This window comes from Chrysoperla carnea, chromosome 2 (assembly GCF_905475395.1).
Source record: "Chrysoperla carnea chromosome 2, inChrCarn1.1, whole genome shotgun sequence".
Taxonomy (NCBI): Eukaryota; Metazoa; Arthropoda; class Insecta; order Neuroptera; family Chrysopidae; genus Chrysoperla; species Chrysoperla carnea.
Window position 1 is genome coordinate 15,522,859 of NC_058338.1, and position 22,069 is coordinate 15,544,927.

General features: G+C 30.7%; 2 protein-coding genes across 4 annotated transcripts; one reads left to right on the forward strand and one right to left on the reverse strand.

The window, feature by feature from the left end:
- The first annotated feature begins 255 nt into the window (after positions 1 to 255).
- LOC123291467 (collagen alpha-1(I) chain-like) lies at positions 256 to 10,521 on the forward strand. Of its 3 annotated transcripts, none has more exons than XM_044871768.1 (5): positions 256 to 286; positions 3,774 to 3,820; positions 7,201 to 7,229; positions 7,309 to 7,819; positions 7,885 to 10,521. In XM_044871768.1, exons 2-5 carry the CDS (start codon positions 3,796 to 3,798, stop codon positions 10,218 to 10,220), a joined length of 2,901 nt encoding a protein of 966 aa, XP_044727703.1. In that variant the 5' UTR covers positions 256 to 286; positions 3,774 to 3,795; the 3' UTR covers positions 10,221 to 10,521. The 3 variants fall into 3 exon arrangements, with proteins under 3 accessions (XP_044727703.1, XP_044727704.1, XP_044727705.1); XM_044871769.1 differs by having other exon boundaries at positions 7,888 to 10,521; XM_044871770.1 differs by having other exon boundaries at positions 7,894 to 10,521.
- A 397-nt stretch (positions 10,522 to 10,918) lies between these two features.
- LOC123291670 lies at positions 10,919 to 13,811 on the reverse strand. Its single transcript, XM_044872037.1, has 5 exons — positions 13,679 to 13,811; positions 13,440 to 13,611; positions 12,585 to 12,766; positions 12,395 to 12,518; positions 10,919 to 10,948 (listed from the first exon to the last, which is right to left on the reverse strand). Exons 1-5 carry the CDS (start codon positions 13,753 to 13,755, stop codon positions 10,919 to 10,921), a joined length of 585 nt encoding a protein of 194 aa, XP_044727972.1. The 5' UTR covers positions 13,756 to 13,811.
- Positions 13,812 to 22,069: the final 8,258 nt, after the last annotated feature.

Consider the following 22,069-nt stretch of genomic DNA (forward strand, 5'->3'; position numbering starts at 1 on the left):
AATTTATGCTCTTTGTTTATCGACTTACATTCAACATTGACATGGGGGAGAAAACATTTTGTTTTTTTGCTATGGCAGGGAGATTTATTCCTTGTTTGGGGGATTCAAAAATTATTTTGAAAGATTTTTGTATAAATAGTGAAAAATTTGTTTTAGTGAAGTATTCTCAAAGTGTAGCTAATTCAATCAATAATATTAGAATAGTAAAACAGTTCATATCAAAATTTCAGTTCTGTTTTCATTAAATTTTCCTTTAAAAAGTTTTTTTGTTGTTGAATTAATCGTGGTAAGTGGGAGAAATTATATAATACTGTGATTTTCTTTTGTGTTTGGGACCATAAAATTATTAATTAGTGTCATAAGTGTCTGTCCGTTAATTTTTACGGATTCGTGTGATTATTAATCGTGATTTTATCAATTATTTTAATGGATAAACGTTTGGATTAAAAGACCATGAATTTTATACCATGTACATTTACCCAAAACTAATAACAAATTTAATACATTTTAATGGCGGTAAAGTTCATGCTTGCAGAAAGTGAAAAGAGATCTTTAAATTGTCTCTTTAAACAGTATTGCAACCATGTAACATGATATAATCCATGATCAAATTATCTTTGTGCAAACATGAAACAATTACTTCGTGTTTTAAAAGATTCTTCTTCAATATCCACTAATAAATAATTAAAACGAAATAAAAAAATGGGACATTCTCTTCACAAAACAGTTTACTCCAGTTTCTAGACGAGAATATATAATTTCGTATCGACTTCGTTCAAATTTCAAAATTAAACTTTCATTTCGTCTCGAGATTATTTTTTCTCGAAATTTAGTATGCTATCGTCGATATTATCAATCAACCTTCTTTTAAGAAAAGGTGAATTTCAATTGTTCGGTACACTTTTAGTAACATAGAAAATATTCGTCGTAAATCGACTGAGAAAGGGCATATTTTCTATCATCTTTTACCAAATTTATCGAAAAAGTATTTTGTAGTAGGTATAGTTATTTCTTTTAAATGAAATTTCCAATTCTAATTACTCAGTTCGGTAGTGTTGGCAACGACAGATTTTTTTGAGAAAATTCGCAAGCTTTACTGAAAAATTAACGGATCTTGGACCAGACAGTACGTAATTTCGACGGGATGAACAAAACCTGCTAGGTTTCATAAACTATGCAATAATTATAATGAAGGCAATAGAAACGATACGAAACGAGCATAACTCAGCGAGAGACAAGACGATTATAAAAATCCTGATTTCACTAAATATTAGAGAGTTTATTTATATTCGAGAGACTGACGTTATATGTTTCAATCAATTCCTACAGATTTTTAACCAATTCTTTTATACAGTGTTCAAGCCAATTTACAAAATTTGAAAAAAAAAGTCAAACTTTGTCAATAAAAGTCCTTCATTTTTTTTTATATCATTGACATTGTTTTGTTTCTGAAGATGATTATGAATCATTTAATAAATATTAAATAATATTGAATTCTTGTGGTTTCTTTTGAATTATTATATTAAATAATCATATTTTATAAATTTATAATAATTAATAAATAAAAATTTAATGGAGATAATTAATAATTACAAAAATTATAGGTATAGATACACAATACCTACTCTTTATTAATTTCAAATAAAGAGTAGCTATAATAGGTATATAATAATAAAAAAGACACCTTGTAAATTATTAAATGAATTCAATTCATAGTCAAGTAATGAAGGGCCACGTTTTTTTTTTGGAATTTTAAATAGTTTTTAAAAATAATTGTACCTGCTTTATTTAGGTTTGTTAAATGATTTTCGGAAAATGTTAAGTACTTATATAGGTTCCCAAATAAAGTAGAAGGGTAGTTTAACGAAAATAACAGACATAAAAATTTGTCTTTTTTTAAAACAAATTAAATAATTCGTTAATTTAAATTAGAAAGATTAGGTATCATAAATAAATGTTTTCAAAATTGCAAAATTTTCATTGACAAGGCTCTTAAGGATGTATGAGCATGATAGTGGGGGCACAAATTTCAAAATAGATATTTTCAATTTTGATGATAAATTTATATTATTACTTGACGATATAAGACGAAAAGTAAGAATAAAATTTTTCGATATCTGGCTTTATTTTCAAAATATCGAAAATTGAAAATTTGGTTTAATTATTTAGCTTTCGATATTTCGAAAACCAAGACACATATCGAAAAATTTTATTCTTATTTTTCGTCTACATTCATGAAGTTATAACAAAATTCATCATCAAAGTTGAAAATAAGATAAAAATAATTTCAACCCTTAATCTACCCTGCTCTTACATCCCTTATATGGACGGTGACACTTAGTTTTTTTCTTTTCTAATTCATTGCTAATATGTTACCAAAATATGTCGTTTTTTGAGATTCCTCCATAAGAGCCAATGTATTTTATATCGATTTTTAATGACTTTTTTCTTAAAAATTTGCACGGATACCTAAGCTGAAATTTTAACCACGTATTCTTTGAGTAAAAGACTACCTACAAACAAATTTTGAGCCTTTAAATCAAACATTGTTGTCATGCTCATATATCCTTAATAGATTTTACCCAACTCTTATCCATCTCATATTTCGTAATGATAAAACTTTGCAAAATTCTCATTCACGACGTTTCGTTACTCTATTGTAATTGCATTTGGCTCACAATTGATTTTACTCAAAACTTACCCTTCTTATATTTAGCAATGATAAAATTTAACTCTATATGATTTTTATTGTTAATTGGTTGCTCTATCTTAGAGAAATCAAAAGCTTTAATGTATATATCGTTGAAAATCAATTTGCAATTTTTGTACCGAACCTCAAGGCAACTTTTAATTTTAGTTTTCATTCTTATATGTTTTTTTTTTTAAATTTTTGTAAGTAATAACTTTTTTATCAAACAATAATTTTATAATAATTACCCATGAAGAGCAGAGAAGAAGTTTAATAACTTCTTGTGAATCATATAATCCTATCAAAAAACTAACAGTAAATTTATTATCCCAATGTTAATTCATAAAAAAAACAGAAATAAAATTAACCTTCGTACGGTTTCATAATATTTTTGTTAACTGATTTCTTAAAAGTTATATTAATCAATTTTGAAAAAAATTATTTTTATCATTGTTTTTATTTCATTCTTAATTAAGATTTTACGCTCCACAGAATGAAATTAATAATTTTTTATTTATTTTTCGTAGTATAAAAATTTATTCCTATTTTTTTTTCATCAATTTTAATAGTTAAGATAATTAACAACTTAACACTCACATAATCTTTAATCAGAAGTTATTAGATAATTGTACGGATACTTACTATTTCCGGTTTTGACCTAGTACCATTGAAAATTATTTTTAAAAAAAATGTAAGCACTTGGTTCAAGTTTGAGGAAGATTTCTCATTCATATATATTTATTTATTTAATTTCTAAAAAATAAAAGTAGTATAGAGCTTAAAGTAATTATATAAAAAGTACAATTATATAAAAGTTTACTTTCTTAGCTTGTGTTGTTTCTTGATACGGTTGGTAAAAATCAAAATTTAATCGGGATGGTATCGTATTTTTTAAATCGCATTATAAAACCCTATTTGACATTCTTGTATATACCTAATTTTGAGACTCCAGTTATCATGATTTAGAATAACCGAGGCAGTCAAAACGCGCAAAAATTGATTGCTGAAAATTTTGTACTAATCTTATTTAAATTTTTTATCATATTAGGTATAATATTATTAATAAAACTTTTTCTTTTTTCAGCCGCTGAGCACATACTTACAAAATGAAGGGTTTCACACTTCTTATAGGTAAGACTTTTTAACAAAATGTTCGATTTCAAGGTCATATTTAACAAATGGCCACTTTTCGATTGATTGCTTTTGCAGAAAAAATTAGTCGAAGGCTTTTTAAATTATTTTATTCAACATGTCTTTTCGCATAATATATTCTAAATCAAGGGAAAACATAAAAAAGTTCGGAAAGTTGGAATCGCTTGGTTGTGAATTTTAACTCATTAAATTTGTGCTAGATACTCATGAAATTTATACCATATGAATATTTCAGCCTTCTTATGTCCTTTTACCCGATTACGCGGCCCAAAGAAGGATAATGCGTTTATAAGCTAATAGGTATGATTGTTCTTTTGTGTCGCTCTAGAAACCAAACTCGCTTGCTGGTTTTGATTATTACGCCCTCAATGAAATGATAAGATTGCGAAACTTACCGTCTTATGAATTTATCCGACTACTGTTAAATTCGCTATGTTTCGCATTAGAATTTATCAATTGTTTTATATATATATATATATATATATATATATATATCGATCTTGAAATTAATTCATTAGCTAAGTTATTCAATATTTTTTAACATAATTTTAATTACAGGACTTTTTACGTTCTTTATTTTACCAAGTTTTTCAAACACATATTTTTTCTTGATCAGAAATGGTATAAATGATAAGTAAACGTGTAGTTGTAGAGTGTTCAACTCGATTCACTCTGTATACTTTTTGCATTCACAAAATTAAATTCAAATATAGATACACACTACACAGTAATAACAATTTAATTATTTAAATAATAATAATAATATTACAATAACAATAATAATAATAGTTTGAAAAATATTTGTAAATAGTGTTGATACAAAATAGCATGTAGCTAATATTTTTAATAATTTTAAATTTTAAAATGCATCAACATCATGATGTCTTTTGAAATGCTAATTAGCAATTGTGCAAAAAATTGTATATTTAATTTAATTTTATCTTAAAAAAAAATTGGTTAAGTGCGTGCATGAACGGTTCAGTAGCCAAAAACACAAACGAAACTGTATTATGATAAACAAAAATTATTAAATTATCACACTTTGCAGAAGAATAGTATATCTTTCTGATAGTTTCTATTCTAAAAAGGGGCCGGATATTAAGAAAACTTCTTTAGAATGTATAGTATATTAGAGGATCGTATCTCGTAAAATTGTAAAAGAAATATTTTAGTACATTCGGAATTCGAGAACATTATGATCCATCTTAATTTTCATACTCAAAATATAAAAAACAGTTTTCAAACCCCTTAGAGAGAAAGTCAAGATCGATAAGGTACTCAACACTATATGTTTGGAAACTTGATAGTGCCGAAATTAGGTTTTGATTTTTCTATAATTATTGCAGTTCCTTCGTTATTTCGAGAGGGAAATTTGATGAATGGTTCTTTAACCAATTGAATCATCTAAATTTGCACAGATACAATATAGTTTCTATAAAATAACAAAAGTAACGATAATAATCCTTGGGAAATAAAATTACTGTAATGTACAAACAGTTGATCGTTATGAAATTAGTAGTTCATTTATTTACTACTGAACCCTATTTGCAACATACTTAGTTGAATATGGTAGGCAACAAGTAGAAAAGAGAAGAAAAAAAAACACAAATTCATTTTTCTTGGTAATTTTCTTTTAAATATTTTTAATAAAATTAATTTTTTGTTGCGTATACAAACGAATATAATTTATGTTACGTGAGAATTTTAATTTATTTTTACAAGGTGAAACAAATTATATTATTATACGTAACATAAATTAATATTCAAATTTTTCACACATTGTTTTCATTCAATTGACAAAAATTTTGTAATCTTTTTTTTTTTTTCAAAATTTTACTCACATTATAGAAAATATTTTTACATATCATTAAATATCCTTTAATTTTATTTACAAATTTTACAAAATAAAAGGAAAATAACCAAAAAATTAATGAATTCTAGCCACTGTCAAAAGGGACTTGGAAAAATTTGTTAGAGTAATTCATGGGATAGATTTCAGTAGTCTTAGTTTTTATTCCCACTTTAAAAAATATCAAAAAAATTATAAAAATCCACGACATATTTTCTCACTTTAACGCAAGTGATCCCAGACCTCGGGAAAATAGTGAAGTCATAGGATCCTCAGTATTTTTCTTCCAAAATAAAGCTATGAAGATTAAAATCAACTACGATAAAATCGATAAATTTATGCTAGGAAAAAATCATTATATAATAATGGACTCATAAATCTTTATGATTGCATAAATTTTAAAAGAATGATTTTTATTAATTATTTACAAATATTTTTTTACATGTTATTTAATGAAAATAATTTGTTATTATTTAATGAAAATAATTAAACAATAACAATTATTTTAATTCTTTGTAGCTTCTTCTATTTTTTTTATTTATTTTTTTATTGCTTATTGAAATATTTTTTTCATTATTATTTATTAATTAAATAGATTAATGTAATTCAATTTATGTTCTAATTCTCACCAGACAAATTGTGATGTTACCATCAACCATCCAGCATTCAAATAAAAATCTTTGTATTTGTTTCAAGTTATTATTTAATAATAAATTGAAACAAAGAATAAAAATAACTTTTTTTAAAATTACACGGAATTAGAAATATTTTTGCTTAAAACAATGGCAGTTCATTATTTAATAAACATTACATGTATTTCCTCTTTGACCAAAACATTTATTAATGTAACTGTATAACTTTTAGTGGTCGATTTCACGTTATTTGTACATTGGACCGAAATTTGTCCAGCCTCAGGACAGGACTGTTGTGACGTTTCAAGAAACGTTTTACAAATATTTCAAAACTAAAGATGAGCTTACACTTAATTTAAAAAAATGTCATTAAATATAATAAATTGTTTAATAGATAATTGAATTTTAAATACGCAAGGCCACCCACATTCACTACTCATTATCAGTTACTTTACTATTAAGTCATGAACTGTAATTGTTATATGAACAATTATTACTACAATTACATAGATAATATAAGTAATTTTGTAAATATTTCGAATATACTACCTTCATTTGATTTTGTAGCCACGTAACCGAAAGAAATTATTGGGCTTGAAAGAAATTTGATAAAAAGTAAATAAAAAAAAAACGTCTCTGAGCATGTTTTTAATATAATCTACTCATTAGAAAATGCTATATTTTATAAAATTATCGAAAATGCTTCCTTTGTAAAATTTCAGTGTAAAAAACAAAACGAGCCTGCCCTTAACAAAACTGAATTTAAGTGATAAAGAAAAAAAATAAAACGCCCAGTAAAACGCCTTTCTTCTATCGATTACTTTTTCGAAGTTTATAAATAGATTATTTAAACAATTAATTTTATTCTTATTTTCTAGCTGTCCTTTGCCTAAGTCGAACATTATTGGTAAGTTGTATTCATAAAATATATTCATTTCATTTTCATATCATAGAAAGTTGAAATATTAAAAACTTAAATATTTCAGGCACAAACTGGATATAATTATGATCCACCACCAAATCAACTTGGTGGAAGTGGCCCAGGAACACCATCAGCTAGTTATCCACCAGGTCCATTGCCTGGTTCTGGTCCGGGAGGTCCAGGTTACCCATCTGGAGGACCACAAGGGCCATCTGGAGGTCCAGGCGGCCCATCTAGAGGACCAGGCGGTCCATCTGGAGGACCAAGCGGCCCATCCGGAGGTGGATATCCAAGCGGTGCACCAGGAGCGGGACCTTCTTCTGGTGGATATCCTAGCGGATCTCCAGGTCAACAAGGGGGTTATCCAAGTTCTCCAAGCGGTGGTGCTCCGGGACAACAAGGAGGATACCCGGGCTCACAAGGAGGATCTCAACCTGGATACCCATCCGGTACACAAAGTGATGTGAGTCAACAACGACCTGGCAGTGGAACTGGTTCCAGTGGATACCCAGCAGCTGGACCACCAGCTGGTCCAGCCTTTCCATCTGGCAGCGGACAAAATGATTATCCCCAAGGTTCGTATATTTATGAAAGTGTAAACATTTATAGTATCATAAACTTAAATTTATATGGGTTGTAGCAGGTCAAGGACCCAGTGGCCCGTCAGCCGGTTATCCAGGATCACAAGGACCTAGTGGCCCATCTGCTGGTTATCCAGGATCTCAAGGACCAAGCGGACCATCAGCTGGTTACCCTGCATCACAAGGGCCTAGTGGTCCATCTGCTGGCTATCCTGGATCACAAGGCCCAAGCGGCCCTTCAGCTGGATATCCAGGATCACAAGGACCAAGTGGACCATCCACTGGCTATCCAGGCTCACAAGGGCCAAGCGGACCATCAGCTGGTTACCCAGCATCTCAACGCCCTAGTGGCCCATCACTTGGTTATCCAGGTTCTCAGGGTCCAAGTGGACCATCTGCTGGTTATCCAGGATCTCAAGGACCGAGTGGACCATCAGCTGGCTATCCAGGATCTCAAGGACCAAGTGGACCATCGGCTGGCTATCCAGGATCTCAAGGACCAAGTGGACCATCAGCTGGCTATCCAGGATCGCAAGGGCCAAGTGGACCATCAGCTGGTTACCCTGCATCACAAGGGCCAAGCGGTCCATCTGCTGGCTATCCAGGATCACAAGGTCCAAGCGGACCATCAGCTAGCTATCCAGGCTCACAAGGACCAAGCGGCCCATCAGCTGGCTATCCAGGTTCACAAGGCCCGCAAGGTCCATTTTCAGATACTCCTGCTGGACCAGGTGGTCCAGGTCCAATCGGTGGTAGTGGCCCTACTGGTGGTATTGGTGGGGTTGGTGGTAGTGGCCCTACTGGTGGTATTGGCGGGGTTGGTGGTAGTGGCCCTACTGGTGGTATTGGAGGTGTTGGTGGTAGTGGCCCTAGTGGACCTAGCGGACCATTTGGTCAAGGTGGTCAAGGACCTAGTGGACCTTCCGGACCAGGAGGACAAGGTGGTGGACCAGGAGGCCCAAGTGGGCCAGAAGATGATGGTCAATATGAAGGCGGTGATTATTCAGCAATTCCTGGTGAACCTGGGCAAGATTATCCTATTTTCTCTGAAATTCCCCAAACATCATTTAAATGTGAAGATCAACAATATCCCGGATATTATGCTGATGTAGAAGCCCAATGTCAAGTATTCCATATTTGTGCGAATAATAAAACTTATGATTTCCTATGTCCAAATGGAACTATTTTCCATCAAGAATATTTTGTTTGTGTATGGTGGAATCAATTTGATTGTAGCTCAGCTCCAGGATTGTATAGTTTGAATGCTAATTTATATGATTATTCCAAAAATGGAGCTCAACCACAAATACCAGCTGGCGGATTACCTGCTGTAGGCTTTCCAGCTGGTCCAGGCGGTCCAGGTTTTCCAGCTGGACCAGGTGGTCCAGGTTTCCCAGCTGGACCAGGCGGTCCAGGTTTCCCAGCTGGACCAGGCGGCCCAGGCTTTCCTGGAGGTCCTGGCGCTCCAGGTGGGCCCGGGGGTCCTTCAGCTGGTTTTCCTGGACAACAAGGTCCAAGTGGACCATCAGCTAGTTTCCCAGGATCCCAAGGTCCTCAAGGTCCACAGGCAGATTATCCACAAGGTCCAAGTGGACCATCCGCTGGCTACCCAGGTTCACAAGGTCCAATTGGGCCATCCGCTGGCTATCCAGGTTCACAAGGTCCAAGCGGGCCATCTGCCGGATACCCTGGTTCACAAGGTCCAAGCGGACCATCTGCCGGATATCCTGGTTCACAAGGTCCAAGCGGACCATCAAGTGGAGGACAAAGACCAGGAGGTCCTACTAATCAATATGGACCTCCACAAGGGCCAAGTGGTCCATCAGCTGGTTATCCAGGATCTCAAGGCCCAAGTGGACCGTCTGCTAATTACCCCGGAGCACAAGGCCCAAGCGGACCATCCAATCAATATGGACCTCCGCAAGGTCCAAGTGGTCCATCTGCCAACTATCCAGGGGCACAAGGGCCTAGTGGTCCATCAGCTGGTTTCCCAGGATCTCAAGGACCAAGTGGGCCTTCATCTCAATATGGTCCACCTCAAGGTCCTAGTGGTCCATCATCTGGTTTCCCTGGATCTCAAGGTCCAAGTGGACCATCCGCTGGTTTTCCAGGATCCCAAGGTCCAAGTGGACCATCCTCTGGTTTTCCAGGATCTCAAGGGCCAAGTGGCCCTTCAAATCAATATGGACCACCACAAGGTGGAGCACAAAGACCAGGTGGACCATCTAATCAATATGGACCTCCACAAGGTGGATCTCAAGGACCAAGCGGTCCATCAGGACCTGGTGCTCCAGCTAGTGGTGGATATCCTGGTGGAAGCAGGCCTGGTGGTGGCTCTCAAGCAGATACTCCTTCATTACCCGATCGTGGATATTTACCACCAAAAACGAAATAGGGATACAAATTTCTTATTCAGAATTTTTTTGTAAGACAATTCGAACAAAATGCCACCGACCGAGACAAAAAATGAATTATCAGTATTATTTATAAAACAATCGATCCAAATTATAATTGATACGAATATAAATTCTAATTAAAATTTCTAAAGTACTGTTTACACATCGACAATATACAGGACATTTAAATAATTTAGTATTCTAGTATACATCAATCGTTTATTTAATTCGCGACATACGACATGACAAAAATGTATACACTACTTTAGAATTTGTTTTTGTATTCTCGATTTTGAGCCATTAACCATATACATATTTTTTTTGTATATATTAATTTTAATGCTTATTTTAATAGATTTATTAATAATTATATAATAAATAATAATAATTAAATAAATAATAAATGTAAATAATAATCATTTGATAAATTAAAGTTTCATATTTAAATTGAATTGATTTTTTATTTTTTTAAGTCAATGAGTTTTCCAATGTATAAGATATTGATTGGTTTTATTATCCTTATTTGATAATAGAATGGAAAAAAAGATAAAGAAAAAGGTGTCAAAATTAATACAATATGTTTTAATTTGACTACTTAGTTATTTAACGTTTTTATATCTACACCAAATAATAAAACTCTTGCATTTGATGATACTTAGCCAGAATACTCAAGACTCTTAGATTCAGACGAATCTCACTAAATTGTTGGTATTCCTTCAAAAAACATCTGGATAACAAACATTTTTTATTTGCAAAATATAAAAAAATTACTCTTTTAACACTTAGATAAAAGCTTATTTATTAATTTTACAATAGGTTTTTCAACAAAAATAGTTAAAATAATTCCAACAGCTATTGTCAAAAACAAAAAAAATATACATTTGTCCACCTAAAAACAAAATTTTTTTAAAAATTTCACAATCAAAATTAACCCAAAAATAATTTTCACTTACTAAATTAACTATCGAAAATGTTGGAGATGTTCTCATAGAACTGTAATAATAAAAGATTATCAAATTATGTGCCACGTACATTGAGTACGATAATCGAGATCCTACTCGAAACATGTAGCATGATAAAAATTTATTCATTAAGCCTAAAAAAATACAAATAAGTAAGAAAATAATACAATGAATTTTAATACAAAGCAATCCGAGGAATACCCCATTTTATTTGGATTAATTTAAGCCAATTCAAAATCAAGGGACTCATAAAATTAGAGATATCATTAATAATTCTAAATTCTTTCAAATGTTTTCGTGCCAAAACAATTAAAATTATTATTTTATCATCTGTATAGATTACAAGTCCAAGCTAAATTTTTCCTGGGGGGAATGATCTACCAGGAATAATATGAGACACCATGGGGTGTGACATCCAGTTCTCATCTGTACCTACTCGCCAGTACTGCGCAAAACTGACGCCATGGTGGTTAAAGTTACTTTTACTTAAAAGAACATCTTTTCCAACATGATTACTGGTGGGTCCTTTTGATTTGAAAAATTTAAGCATAGGCTTATGGTCTAGTGCGGGTCTCTAGTCGATACAGTTTCAGATTTTTCGTATAGAGAAGAATATCCTCCTCCATCTGAATTCACTTTCAAAATACAATCCAAATAAATTAGTTATATTCACTCGAGTCACTAAAATAAATTATCTAACCGTTAGCTTTATAAAAACAATACACAATTATCCAAAAAACAGCCAAACACCAAAATATATTTTCAAAAACATCGTAGTAAATATAAAAATTTACACAACGATCACAAAATTTTATAGGGATTTCACCAAAAAATCCAAATAAGAATATTATGATCGAAATAATCCATCCGAAATATATTGCCAGCTATAAAAAATTTTTAATTAAAACAAATGAAAACAAGAAGCCACTCTTACACACAAAGTTATAAGAAGAAAAAATGATTTCTACGTTTCTTTTTTATTTATCCTTTTAATACTAGAATCACCAAAAAAACGATATTCGTCAATTTTAATCCATCAACTCGAAACTTACTGACTTATAGAAAGCGTAAATGACACGAATAATAAGACCCCTGTTTAATATTATCAAACTTTCTACGGTCGGGTTCTATACAACTTTTGAAATTGTAAATAATTTCAAAAAATTTAGGCTTTGTTTATACTCACAAAGAATACACACATGAAAACTTACTTTATTCAATTTTAATGGGGATTTTATCATTTGAATGTAAAAATGCGCACATATCAATCCTAAAATCCATGGATTTGCTCGAAAGTAAGGCATCTTATACAAGGCTGAATATTCCGCTGAAACACTAAAACATTTTAATTTACATTATAATACAAAATTCTAAAACATAAATGAATATGGTAGCGCTTACACAGTATATTGATATGTAATCAAATATCCGACAATAAAAACAGTGCATATAGATATGAAAAGCGCCAAAAACATGAAGACTAAGCTAGTTTTCTTTGAAAATTTCAGATAAAACAGAAATACAATAGGCGTAAACAGATACAGTTGACTATCGCAATGAACGTACCATAAATGCGCAAGTGACTAAAACATTTCAAAATTATTGTTAATCCTACACGATAAGAAATATATTGCGTTTACAAAAATGTTGGAAAGGTATAGAGACAGATACTATAGTAGTATTAGTATCTTTGTTATCATAAGTAATATTACACTATTGAATAGGGCTATCCACCAGAAGTATTGTGATATCGCCAACCAGTACGCATTAATTCGCCCTCCATAACTATTGCTAAAGTTACTATTCCCTCAATACAGTATATAGTATGGAATTCACGCCGATACACAATGTCGTTTACGTCGATACTGACATAGTACCATCCACAAAAAATTTCTTACCGTGTACAATGTATCTTGTCTTATATATTGTTTCTTTAGCCTGTTTTTTCCTGTCCACGCGATACCTTCCTTATTTTCAAGGATGGATACTGACGAAAAATATACGCACGGTTTAAAAATGAACTACTTAGGAAAAAATATGCTAGTGAAATAATATTAACATTTAATTTTGTTCGTAATGTAATTTGTATATCATATCTGTAATAAAATTGCCTATACATAAAAGTAAAGTATATTATTATTGATAATTTTAGGTAACTGTTTTAAGCCACGACTACCACCCTGCCGAACTCCACACGGATCGAACTAGACCCATAATATAAATAATAAAGATTACATAATATAGATTTTAACTTACAAATGACATTCCACTTTCTAAAAAAAAGTTAGCAATACAAATAAATTGTGACCAGGCATATTCTCTCCAAACTTCAATATCATGTAAGTTATCCGGATGATATACTCCATGTTCACAAAATTTTCCCAAAGTTATATAAAATAGAAAAACTGTAATCACTACAGGAAATATTCTTGAAAATAAACAAGATAATCAGAAACCGATCACAACAAAAATTGTAACGAAATTTTTGGTAATACCTGAAATATCTACTTAAATAAAATTTCCACAAATTGAATGGACGTTTATTTGATATCATATTTTGAAAGTTGTACATCACCAAAAAGCTGCTTAGAAAGAAAAAAGTGTCCACAGCATTTCGACTTCTGTCGAAAAGCGTTGATAAAGGATTATAATACCAAAACTAAAATGTGAAGCAAGAATTAAAATTTAAAAGTAGGCCATATAGCACTTATGAAAAATGGCTTCCTTTCGAATCTCGAAAACTCGAAATTTTTTTAGTTTTTTTTCCATTGGAATCTTTTTTTCTTCTTTTTAAGAATTGATATTTTCGAAATTTTTAAAAATTAGACCAAGAGCCATTTTCTATAAGGATTCTGCAAAGTACTTTAAACTATAAATTCTGATAAAAACCTCCATGACATTATTTTCATTTAAATGTCCAATGTAAGCGTCATACAGCCAAACATGGTAGAAAATGATTAAGATGATTGATATTGTTCGAATTCCATCCAAACAAGTTATTGGAGATTTATTCGCAGAAAATACTTCTCGTAAATTATTATCCAACGAAAATATTTTACCAAAATCTAAAAAGAATTATTATGGGCAAGAAATAATTATTATTGTTTTTTTTTTTTTTGCTGTTTTGGTGCCGCAAAAGATATCAAATATTTTAAAATTTAGGAAAAAATTATCAATATTTAAATTTGACCTGAATAAGGATCTAGAGTTTTTGAATAAATTTATTACCGGATTTAAATGTTTTCATATGCCAATTATTTAATCCAAATGAAGTTTTTACTTGTTATTGTTACTAAGTTGATCATTTCTTTTTGAGCTTTATGCAGTTTAAAGTTGGAACTAACTTAAGAAAAGACATGGAAAATACATATAGGATTTAAATGTAAGAATTAAACTCGGAAATTATAAAATAGTTACTTTTGCGCCACCTGATACACAAATCTTTAGTTACCAGACGTATTTTCTTTCCAAAAATGCATATAAATCGTAAACAAAACATTAATTAATATAATTAATGCAAATACAATCCTAAAATTTATTGAAATTATTAAATTTTGTTTTTTATTTTTCAAATCCATAAACATTTACATTACGATTATATCAAGCCAATCAATATTTGGATAATCTAATACACTTCGACAAAAAACGATATCAAAATCCTGTAACTTTATATTTTCATAAAAATTGTTGTACACTAGTCGTTTAATGTCGTTTTGATCGCAATTATTAGGAACACACACTGATTCCGTTGGAATGGACATTCGTTTGTATGGATAATGTTCCACAAAACGTTTAAGAGTTTCATCGAATAAATTTATTGATTTGTTTAATTTATTTGAAATTGGTTTAAACAAATTATTTGGGTTAAACATGATTAAACAATATTTTCCAAAAATTGTGTTATTTTGGTTTTGTAAATCGACTTCTATGTTCATACACTCATCGAGAGAACCAAAATGAGCGATATTTAAATCTAAGTATCCAGAATTAGGCTTTGATGATGCATCCATCACTAAAATTAAAATATCTTAATTAGGAGCTTTGGTACTATCAATAATATCGCTGTCAGTATTGAATATTGCTAGTTTTTAATATTTCGGAAAATTCTTAATCCTTAATTAATGATCCGATGTAATTCCCACCGTGTATGAGTTTTATTGGAGGCGTTTCCATGGTAACGATATTGTATGGATGCATATATAATTGTATGCATTTATGACTTGCATTGAAAATTTAATATTATTGTCTCACAAATTTAAATAAATAATTATGATAATTTACATTTGAAAAATAATATTTGTGATATTTGATTTCTTATTTTCACAAGTTTAATTAATTAGTGTTTTTCAATAATTTTAATTTGACATTTACTATAACATTTACATGTAAGGAATCGCAATTAGTCATAACAGCCTCCTTTAATCACAAAATTTTCACTGGAACCGCTTGCATCGATTTATTTCCCCTACCATGACTACGCACACAACGAATAAATTTATTTTATTTATCAAAATTTTCGGCTAAATACTCATTTTACTACCAATTTTCACATTTACGTAAAACAGGAACATACATGCAAATTTCATGTTTGCTCATTTTCGTACTTCCTTCCGAATAGGCCAGAGTATCGAATAGTATATAGATTAGATAAACAAAACAAAACATACTTCGTAATGCCCAACTTTCACCATTCTTCAAACTTTTTTGAAATAATTTCAATTGTTGAACACAGTCTGGATTTGTCAAATTATTTAAATTATGGAAATAATTAGAATCGAAATCAAAAAAATCGTTTTTAGAAAACACAATTTGGATCAAGTTTGAACAAATGAAGAATACGTTTATCAAATAGTTTTTCCACATTTTAAGAATATTATTTCTCTAACTCTTTATGATTATGGTCTCCACAATTATTTACAAAATTCAAACGATTAATAATCGGTGAAAATTGAAATAACCTTTTTTTGCTTCATATAATTAATTATTATTATAAATAATAGGCTATAATTAATTAAAATATTTCATATTTAAATTTTTTTAAATATTTAAGGAAATATTTCTTTTTATGTTTACAAGTCAGCTACTTTTTACATAATTTGTATTTTTATAGTGTTTACCCTTTTTAAGTAGTAATATTAAATTAACCATAGCTAATTATCTCAATTTCTTATATTTGAGCACTGCAAAATCAACTTTTCATATTGTCTGACGGAGGTAGTTTTCCTATTTTCCAGTCTAACGCGTCAAAGTCCTCTTATTTTTCTTCGCCCATATCCAGCCAGAGTCAACAATATTGTCCAAATTTTGGATTATTATCCAAATGCTCAAAAATAAGGTAATCAATGAGTTTATATAAAACGATGTTTATTAATAATAATTCAGTATGTTCTATACCTATACTGTAGGAAATGAAGCGTTTGACCAAGGAATCGGCTCCTCATCAATTGACTTTTATAGGAGCCGGTGGATAATGTTTGGCTGAGTGTATACTCAACAAAATCATATACATGCGTACTTGTGCTTTATCGAAAACGGTGAGAGTTAGTGAAAATTGTCACGAGTCAAAAAATACTTAAAACCGTCCAAAATATAATTTCTAATGGCTCTGAAATTAACTTTTTGAAAGGAACCACAAAATAATCTTTATTTTCGTCAAAAACGAATTGTTGGCTAAAATTCACTTATTTTCAAATTTTTATACCTTGAAAACGGTGATGTAAGTTTAAAAATGTCAAGGATAAAAATTTTCTAAAAATTGTCCAAAATAAGAAATCCTATATTTTTTTTTCATGGTAAATAAAGAGCATGTGGTGTCCGGACCGGAAATAAGGTATTTCTGTCCCACCCTATGGGCGTAAATCGAAAAAGTGCAAGTACGTATGTATATGACACTCAGACAAACATTTTCCAACGGCTCCCATAAAAATTAACTGACGAGGAGTCAATTCCTTGGTTAGACTGTTTTTTCGGTTTTATTTCCTCGATTACTACATTATATTAGTTTTTTTTTTATAAATACTTCAAACATTTTAATCTTATCTGTTTTTTGTTAATAATCCTCTGTACTTGGTTTTATTGAAAGCATTATTAACGAGATGTTATGACATTTCTATAAATAAACAATTAGCTAATAATAAAAAGTTATTTTGTTTTTTTATTAGAATACAACCATCAATTGAGGCTTTACTTTCAAAAAACCGCCAACAAGAGAAACTTTCTGGAAATATTTACTGTTTGATAAATTGATTCAAATAAAAAGAAAGTTTCTATCAGGTCAGAGAGTGGAATTTTTGCCCTCACTTATCCTTCCTTTTGTTTACAACTTTATGGATTTTAATTTTGTGGTGGGGAATTGCGATATCTCAGAAACTGTGCATTAAATCATTAAATTAACCTGAATTTTATACTTTTTGGGTCAAAATTACCCCATCCACCGAGTTTCATCAAATTCCAAAACAAATCTTATTTTTCCGTTTTTCTCGATTTTTTCAAAGGGGTACCCCTTAAAAAAATTGCAAAAAATCGAAAAATGTTTTTTATCTCCAATTTCGATAAAACTCAGTTTATAAGGTAATTTTGACCCAAAAAGTACAAAAATCGGGTACATTTATTGGCTGGTCGAATAGTTTTTGAGATACGGACTAAAATCGATCCAAATATTGCGATATCTCAGAAACTGTGAACTGTTTCCTAGTAGTACCTTGAAATGATTTACATTTTCTTTATCTATATAGATACCTAAAATTTCGATCTAAACATTATTATCACCTTATCATTTGCAAACTATCTCATATTGTCAGTTCTTAAGTACTTAAATTATTCATATCCAATATTCAATTCAATTATATAAGCAGACAGACAACACGATTAAATAAAAAAATGATATATTTACTAATAATAAATTATGTTTCATTTTTCATCGACAATCAATTAATCGATTGTTTTCAAACTATGATTACCTTATCAAGTGAAATTAATTCAAGTAGGTTGATAATAGTTAACATTGGGAACTATTTACAAAAAAAAAAAAAAAAAAAATAGAATATATGTATAAACGCTATGTTATGTAACTTCGTTTAAATGAGGTTGTAAAACTAACATAATTACCGATTTTACGAAGAAAATGGAGCTATTGCTTTTGTACTGATGATGGAACTTTCTTCAAATGTTCATCGATAATACCTAATAGATGTAAAAAATGACCATCGTTAAAATTTATGTGTCTGTACGCTCTCTAGCAGGTCCCATTTGAAAACAAATTTGCTGTCCCATTGCAGATCCCGTTTGAAAACGGGACGGGACGTAGGTTTGGGGATTTGAAAGATCAAGTTACTTATCGAAAATAAACGTTTTCAGTGAAAAATGAAATGACTCAAATTCCATGAATCATACTGCTATCGTATTTGTGTATGAAACAAATATGCAAATTATTTGTTGCTTTTTTTAATTTGTGGTTTGTTTGTTTGATAACGAAAAATATATGAACTCGCATTTTTTTGTCCGAATCACAAAAAGTATTTCATAGCCTTGGAAGATATTTCGTCTAGCCAGGTCCGTAACTAGGGCGCGGCACCCACCACCGGCGCATATGAAATAGATGCGCAAAACAAAACGTATGTTTTATATGCAAAACAAAAAGTAAGTAAAAAATCATATAAAAGGCGGTCATTAAAGTTAAAAAATTCGATTCTTTTGATAACACTGTGTCCAATTCCGAGACCAGGACTCCACATTCTTGGAATCTATTAGGGCTAGGTTAATTTTGATCACAAATTTGAAAAGTATGACCCAAATTTAGTAGGATTACATACTTGGTTTATCAAAATTGGATAAAATTGGGATGTGATAGAGCAAAATTAAATTTTTTGGATTCTGATGACGTCATAAAGTTTAAAAATTTTATTTTTTTGATATCACCGGCAAATTTGATCCGATCTTATTGGAATTTTTTTTGAAATCCACTAATTTTTGGCCATTCTTTTCAGCTGTGATGTCAATTTTTTGCTAGCTATCACTCATGTGCTTAATTCCGGCACCAGGAGTCCACATTCTTGAAATCTATTAGAGCTATGTTAATTTTGATCACAAATTTGAAAAGTATGACCCAAATTTAGTAGGATTACATACTTGGTTTATCAAAATTGGATAAAATTGGGATGTGATAGAGCAAAATTAAATTTTTTGGATTCTGATGACGTCATAAAGTATAAAAATTTTATTTTTTTGATATCACAGGCAAATTTGATCCAATCTTTTTGGAATTTTTTTTGAAACCCACTAATTTTGGGCCATTCTTTTCAGCTGTGGTGTCAATTTTTTGCTAGCTATCACTCATGTGCTTAATTCCGGGACCAGGGCTCCATATTGTTTAAATCTATTATAGCTAGGTTAATTTTGATCACAAATTTGAAAAGTATGACCCAAACTTAGTAGGATTACATACTTGGTTTATCATAATTGGATAAAATTTGGTTGTGATAGAGCAAAATTAAATTTTTTGGATTCTGATGACGTCATAAAGTTAAAAAATTTTATTTTTTTGATATCACAGGCAAATTTGATCCAATATTTTTGGAATTTTTGTTGAAACCCACTAATTTTGGGCTATTCTTTTCAGCTGTGGTGTCAATTTTTTGCTAGCTATCACTCATGTGCTTAATTCCGGGACCAGGGCTCCATATTGTTTAAATCTATTATAGCTAGGTTAATTTTGATCACAAATTTGAAAAGTATGACCCAAACTTAGTAGGATTACATACTTGGTTTATCAAAATTGGATAAAATTTGGGTGTGATAGAGCTAAATTAAATTTTTTGGATTCTGATGACGTCATAAAGTTAAAAAATTTTATTTTTTGGATATCACAGGCAAATTTGATCCGATCTCATTGGAATTTTTTTTGAAACCCACTAATTTTGGGCCATTCTTTTCAGCTGTGATGTCAATTTTTTGCTAGCTATCACTCATGTGCTTAATTCCGGGACCAGGACTCCATATTGTTTAAATCTATTATAGCTAGGTTAATTTTGATCACAAATTTGAAAAGTATGACCCAAACTTAGTAGGATTACATACTTGGTTTATCAAAATTGGATAAAATTTGGATGTGATAGAGCAAAATTAAATTTTTTGGATTCTGATGACGTCATAAAGTTAAAAAAATTTATTTTTTTGATATCACAGGCAAATTTGATCCAATCTTTTTGGAATTTTTTTTGAAACCCACTAATTTTGGGCCATTCTTTTCGGCTGTGATGTCAATTTTTTGCTAGCTATCACTCATGTGCTTAATTCCGGGACCAGGACTCCACATTCTTGAAATCTATTAGAGCTAGGTTAGTTTTGATCACAAATTTGAAAAGTGTGACCCAAACTTAGTAGGATTGCATACTTGGTTTATCAAAATTGGATAAAATTTGGATGTGATAGAGCAAAATTAAATTTTTTGGATTCTGATGACGTCATAAAGTTAAAAAATTTTATTTTTTTGATATCACAGGCAAATTTGATCCAATATTTTTGGAATTTTTTTTGAAACCCACTAATTTTGGGCCATTCTTTTCAGCTGTGATGTCAATTTTTCGCTAGCTATCACTCATGTGCTTAATTCCGGGACCAAGACTCCATATTGTTTAAATCTATTTTAGCTAGGTTAATTTTGATCACAAATTTGAAAAGTATGACCCAAACTTAGTAGGATTACATACTTGGTTTATCAAAATTGGATAAAATTTGGATGTGATAAAGCAAAATTAAATTTTTTGGATTCTGATGACGTCATAAAGTTAAAAAATTTTATTTTTTTGATAACACAGGCAAATTTGATCCGATCTCATTGGAATCCGATCTTATTGGAGGGTACATAACACCACGTCGTTACGGCCCTGCTTCTTGATACAAACATTTTTGAAACAATTATGAAACACATTTGTAATAACTTTTAATAGCTTAATAAACTTGATTCGATTTTAATGAAATTTTTTCTGTTTTTCATGCTAATGGAAGCTGATTGGTATACGTAACGTATTGTTTAAAATACGTTAAAATACTGTTCAGAACAGATGTTACTTTTAAAAATAACTTTGATATAAAATAAATAAAATGAATAATCCTGGACTTTGGTATAAGATGCCATGTATATAATAATTATTCGAGGAACTTATTGCAATTTGCAAATTATAATAAGACATAACCGGTACAGAGTGTGTTGTTTTTTAAGAAGATTCTTTGTAACAAATATACTGACAGTTCGGAATGTAGTCCTTGTACGCATGGTTTTTGTTGCTGCTAAGCAAATTCTTCTGCTGTTCAATTAACTTTTGTGCATAGACTCTAAAAGCATCCGTTCATCAAGGAGATCCAACGTAGACAAATAAGTGTTAATCATATCTACTGTAACGTGCACATAGATAAAGAACTGGCTTTCTGTGCAACTTTTTCTACCCCACCCAAAAATGTTCTTTGGATCATTCTGATCAAAAAGCTCTCACGGTTCTTTTTAACGGGTAGCTTTCAAGATACAGGCGATAACGGGTACACATATATTATAGTTACATATAGCTCTTAGCTCGAAAAGTATCCGTTAATAAATTTTATAGCTGTGAGAGCTTTTGATCAGCACCGCACGCATTTTCATTAAGTACCACACTCATTTTCAACCAATCAAATTAGCTTAAAAAAGGAGCTACATCATTTTCAACCAAATAAAATAAGCCAAATTACTGTCAAAATCTAAACTAATAACAAGTTATTATAGTAGCGGCGTGGCTAAAGTTTTGTACGATATGCGTGTGCTAAAGTATTATTAACGTTCTTCTACGATTGCCGTTGTGCAAGCTTCGTATGCGTACGTTAAAAACTATTATGGATCTGGTTTGCAATCAACG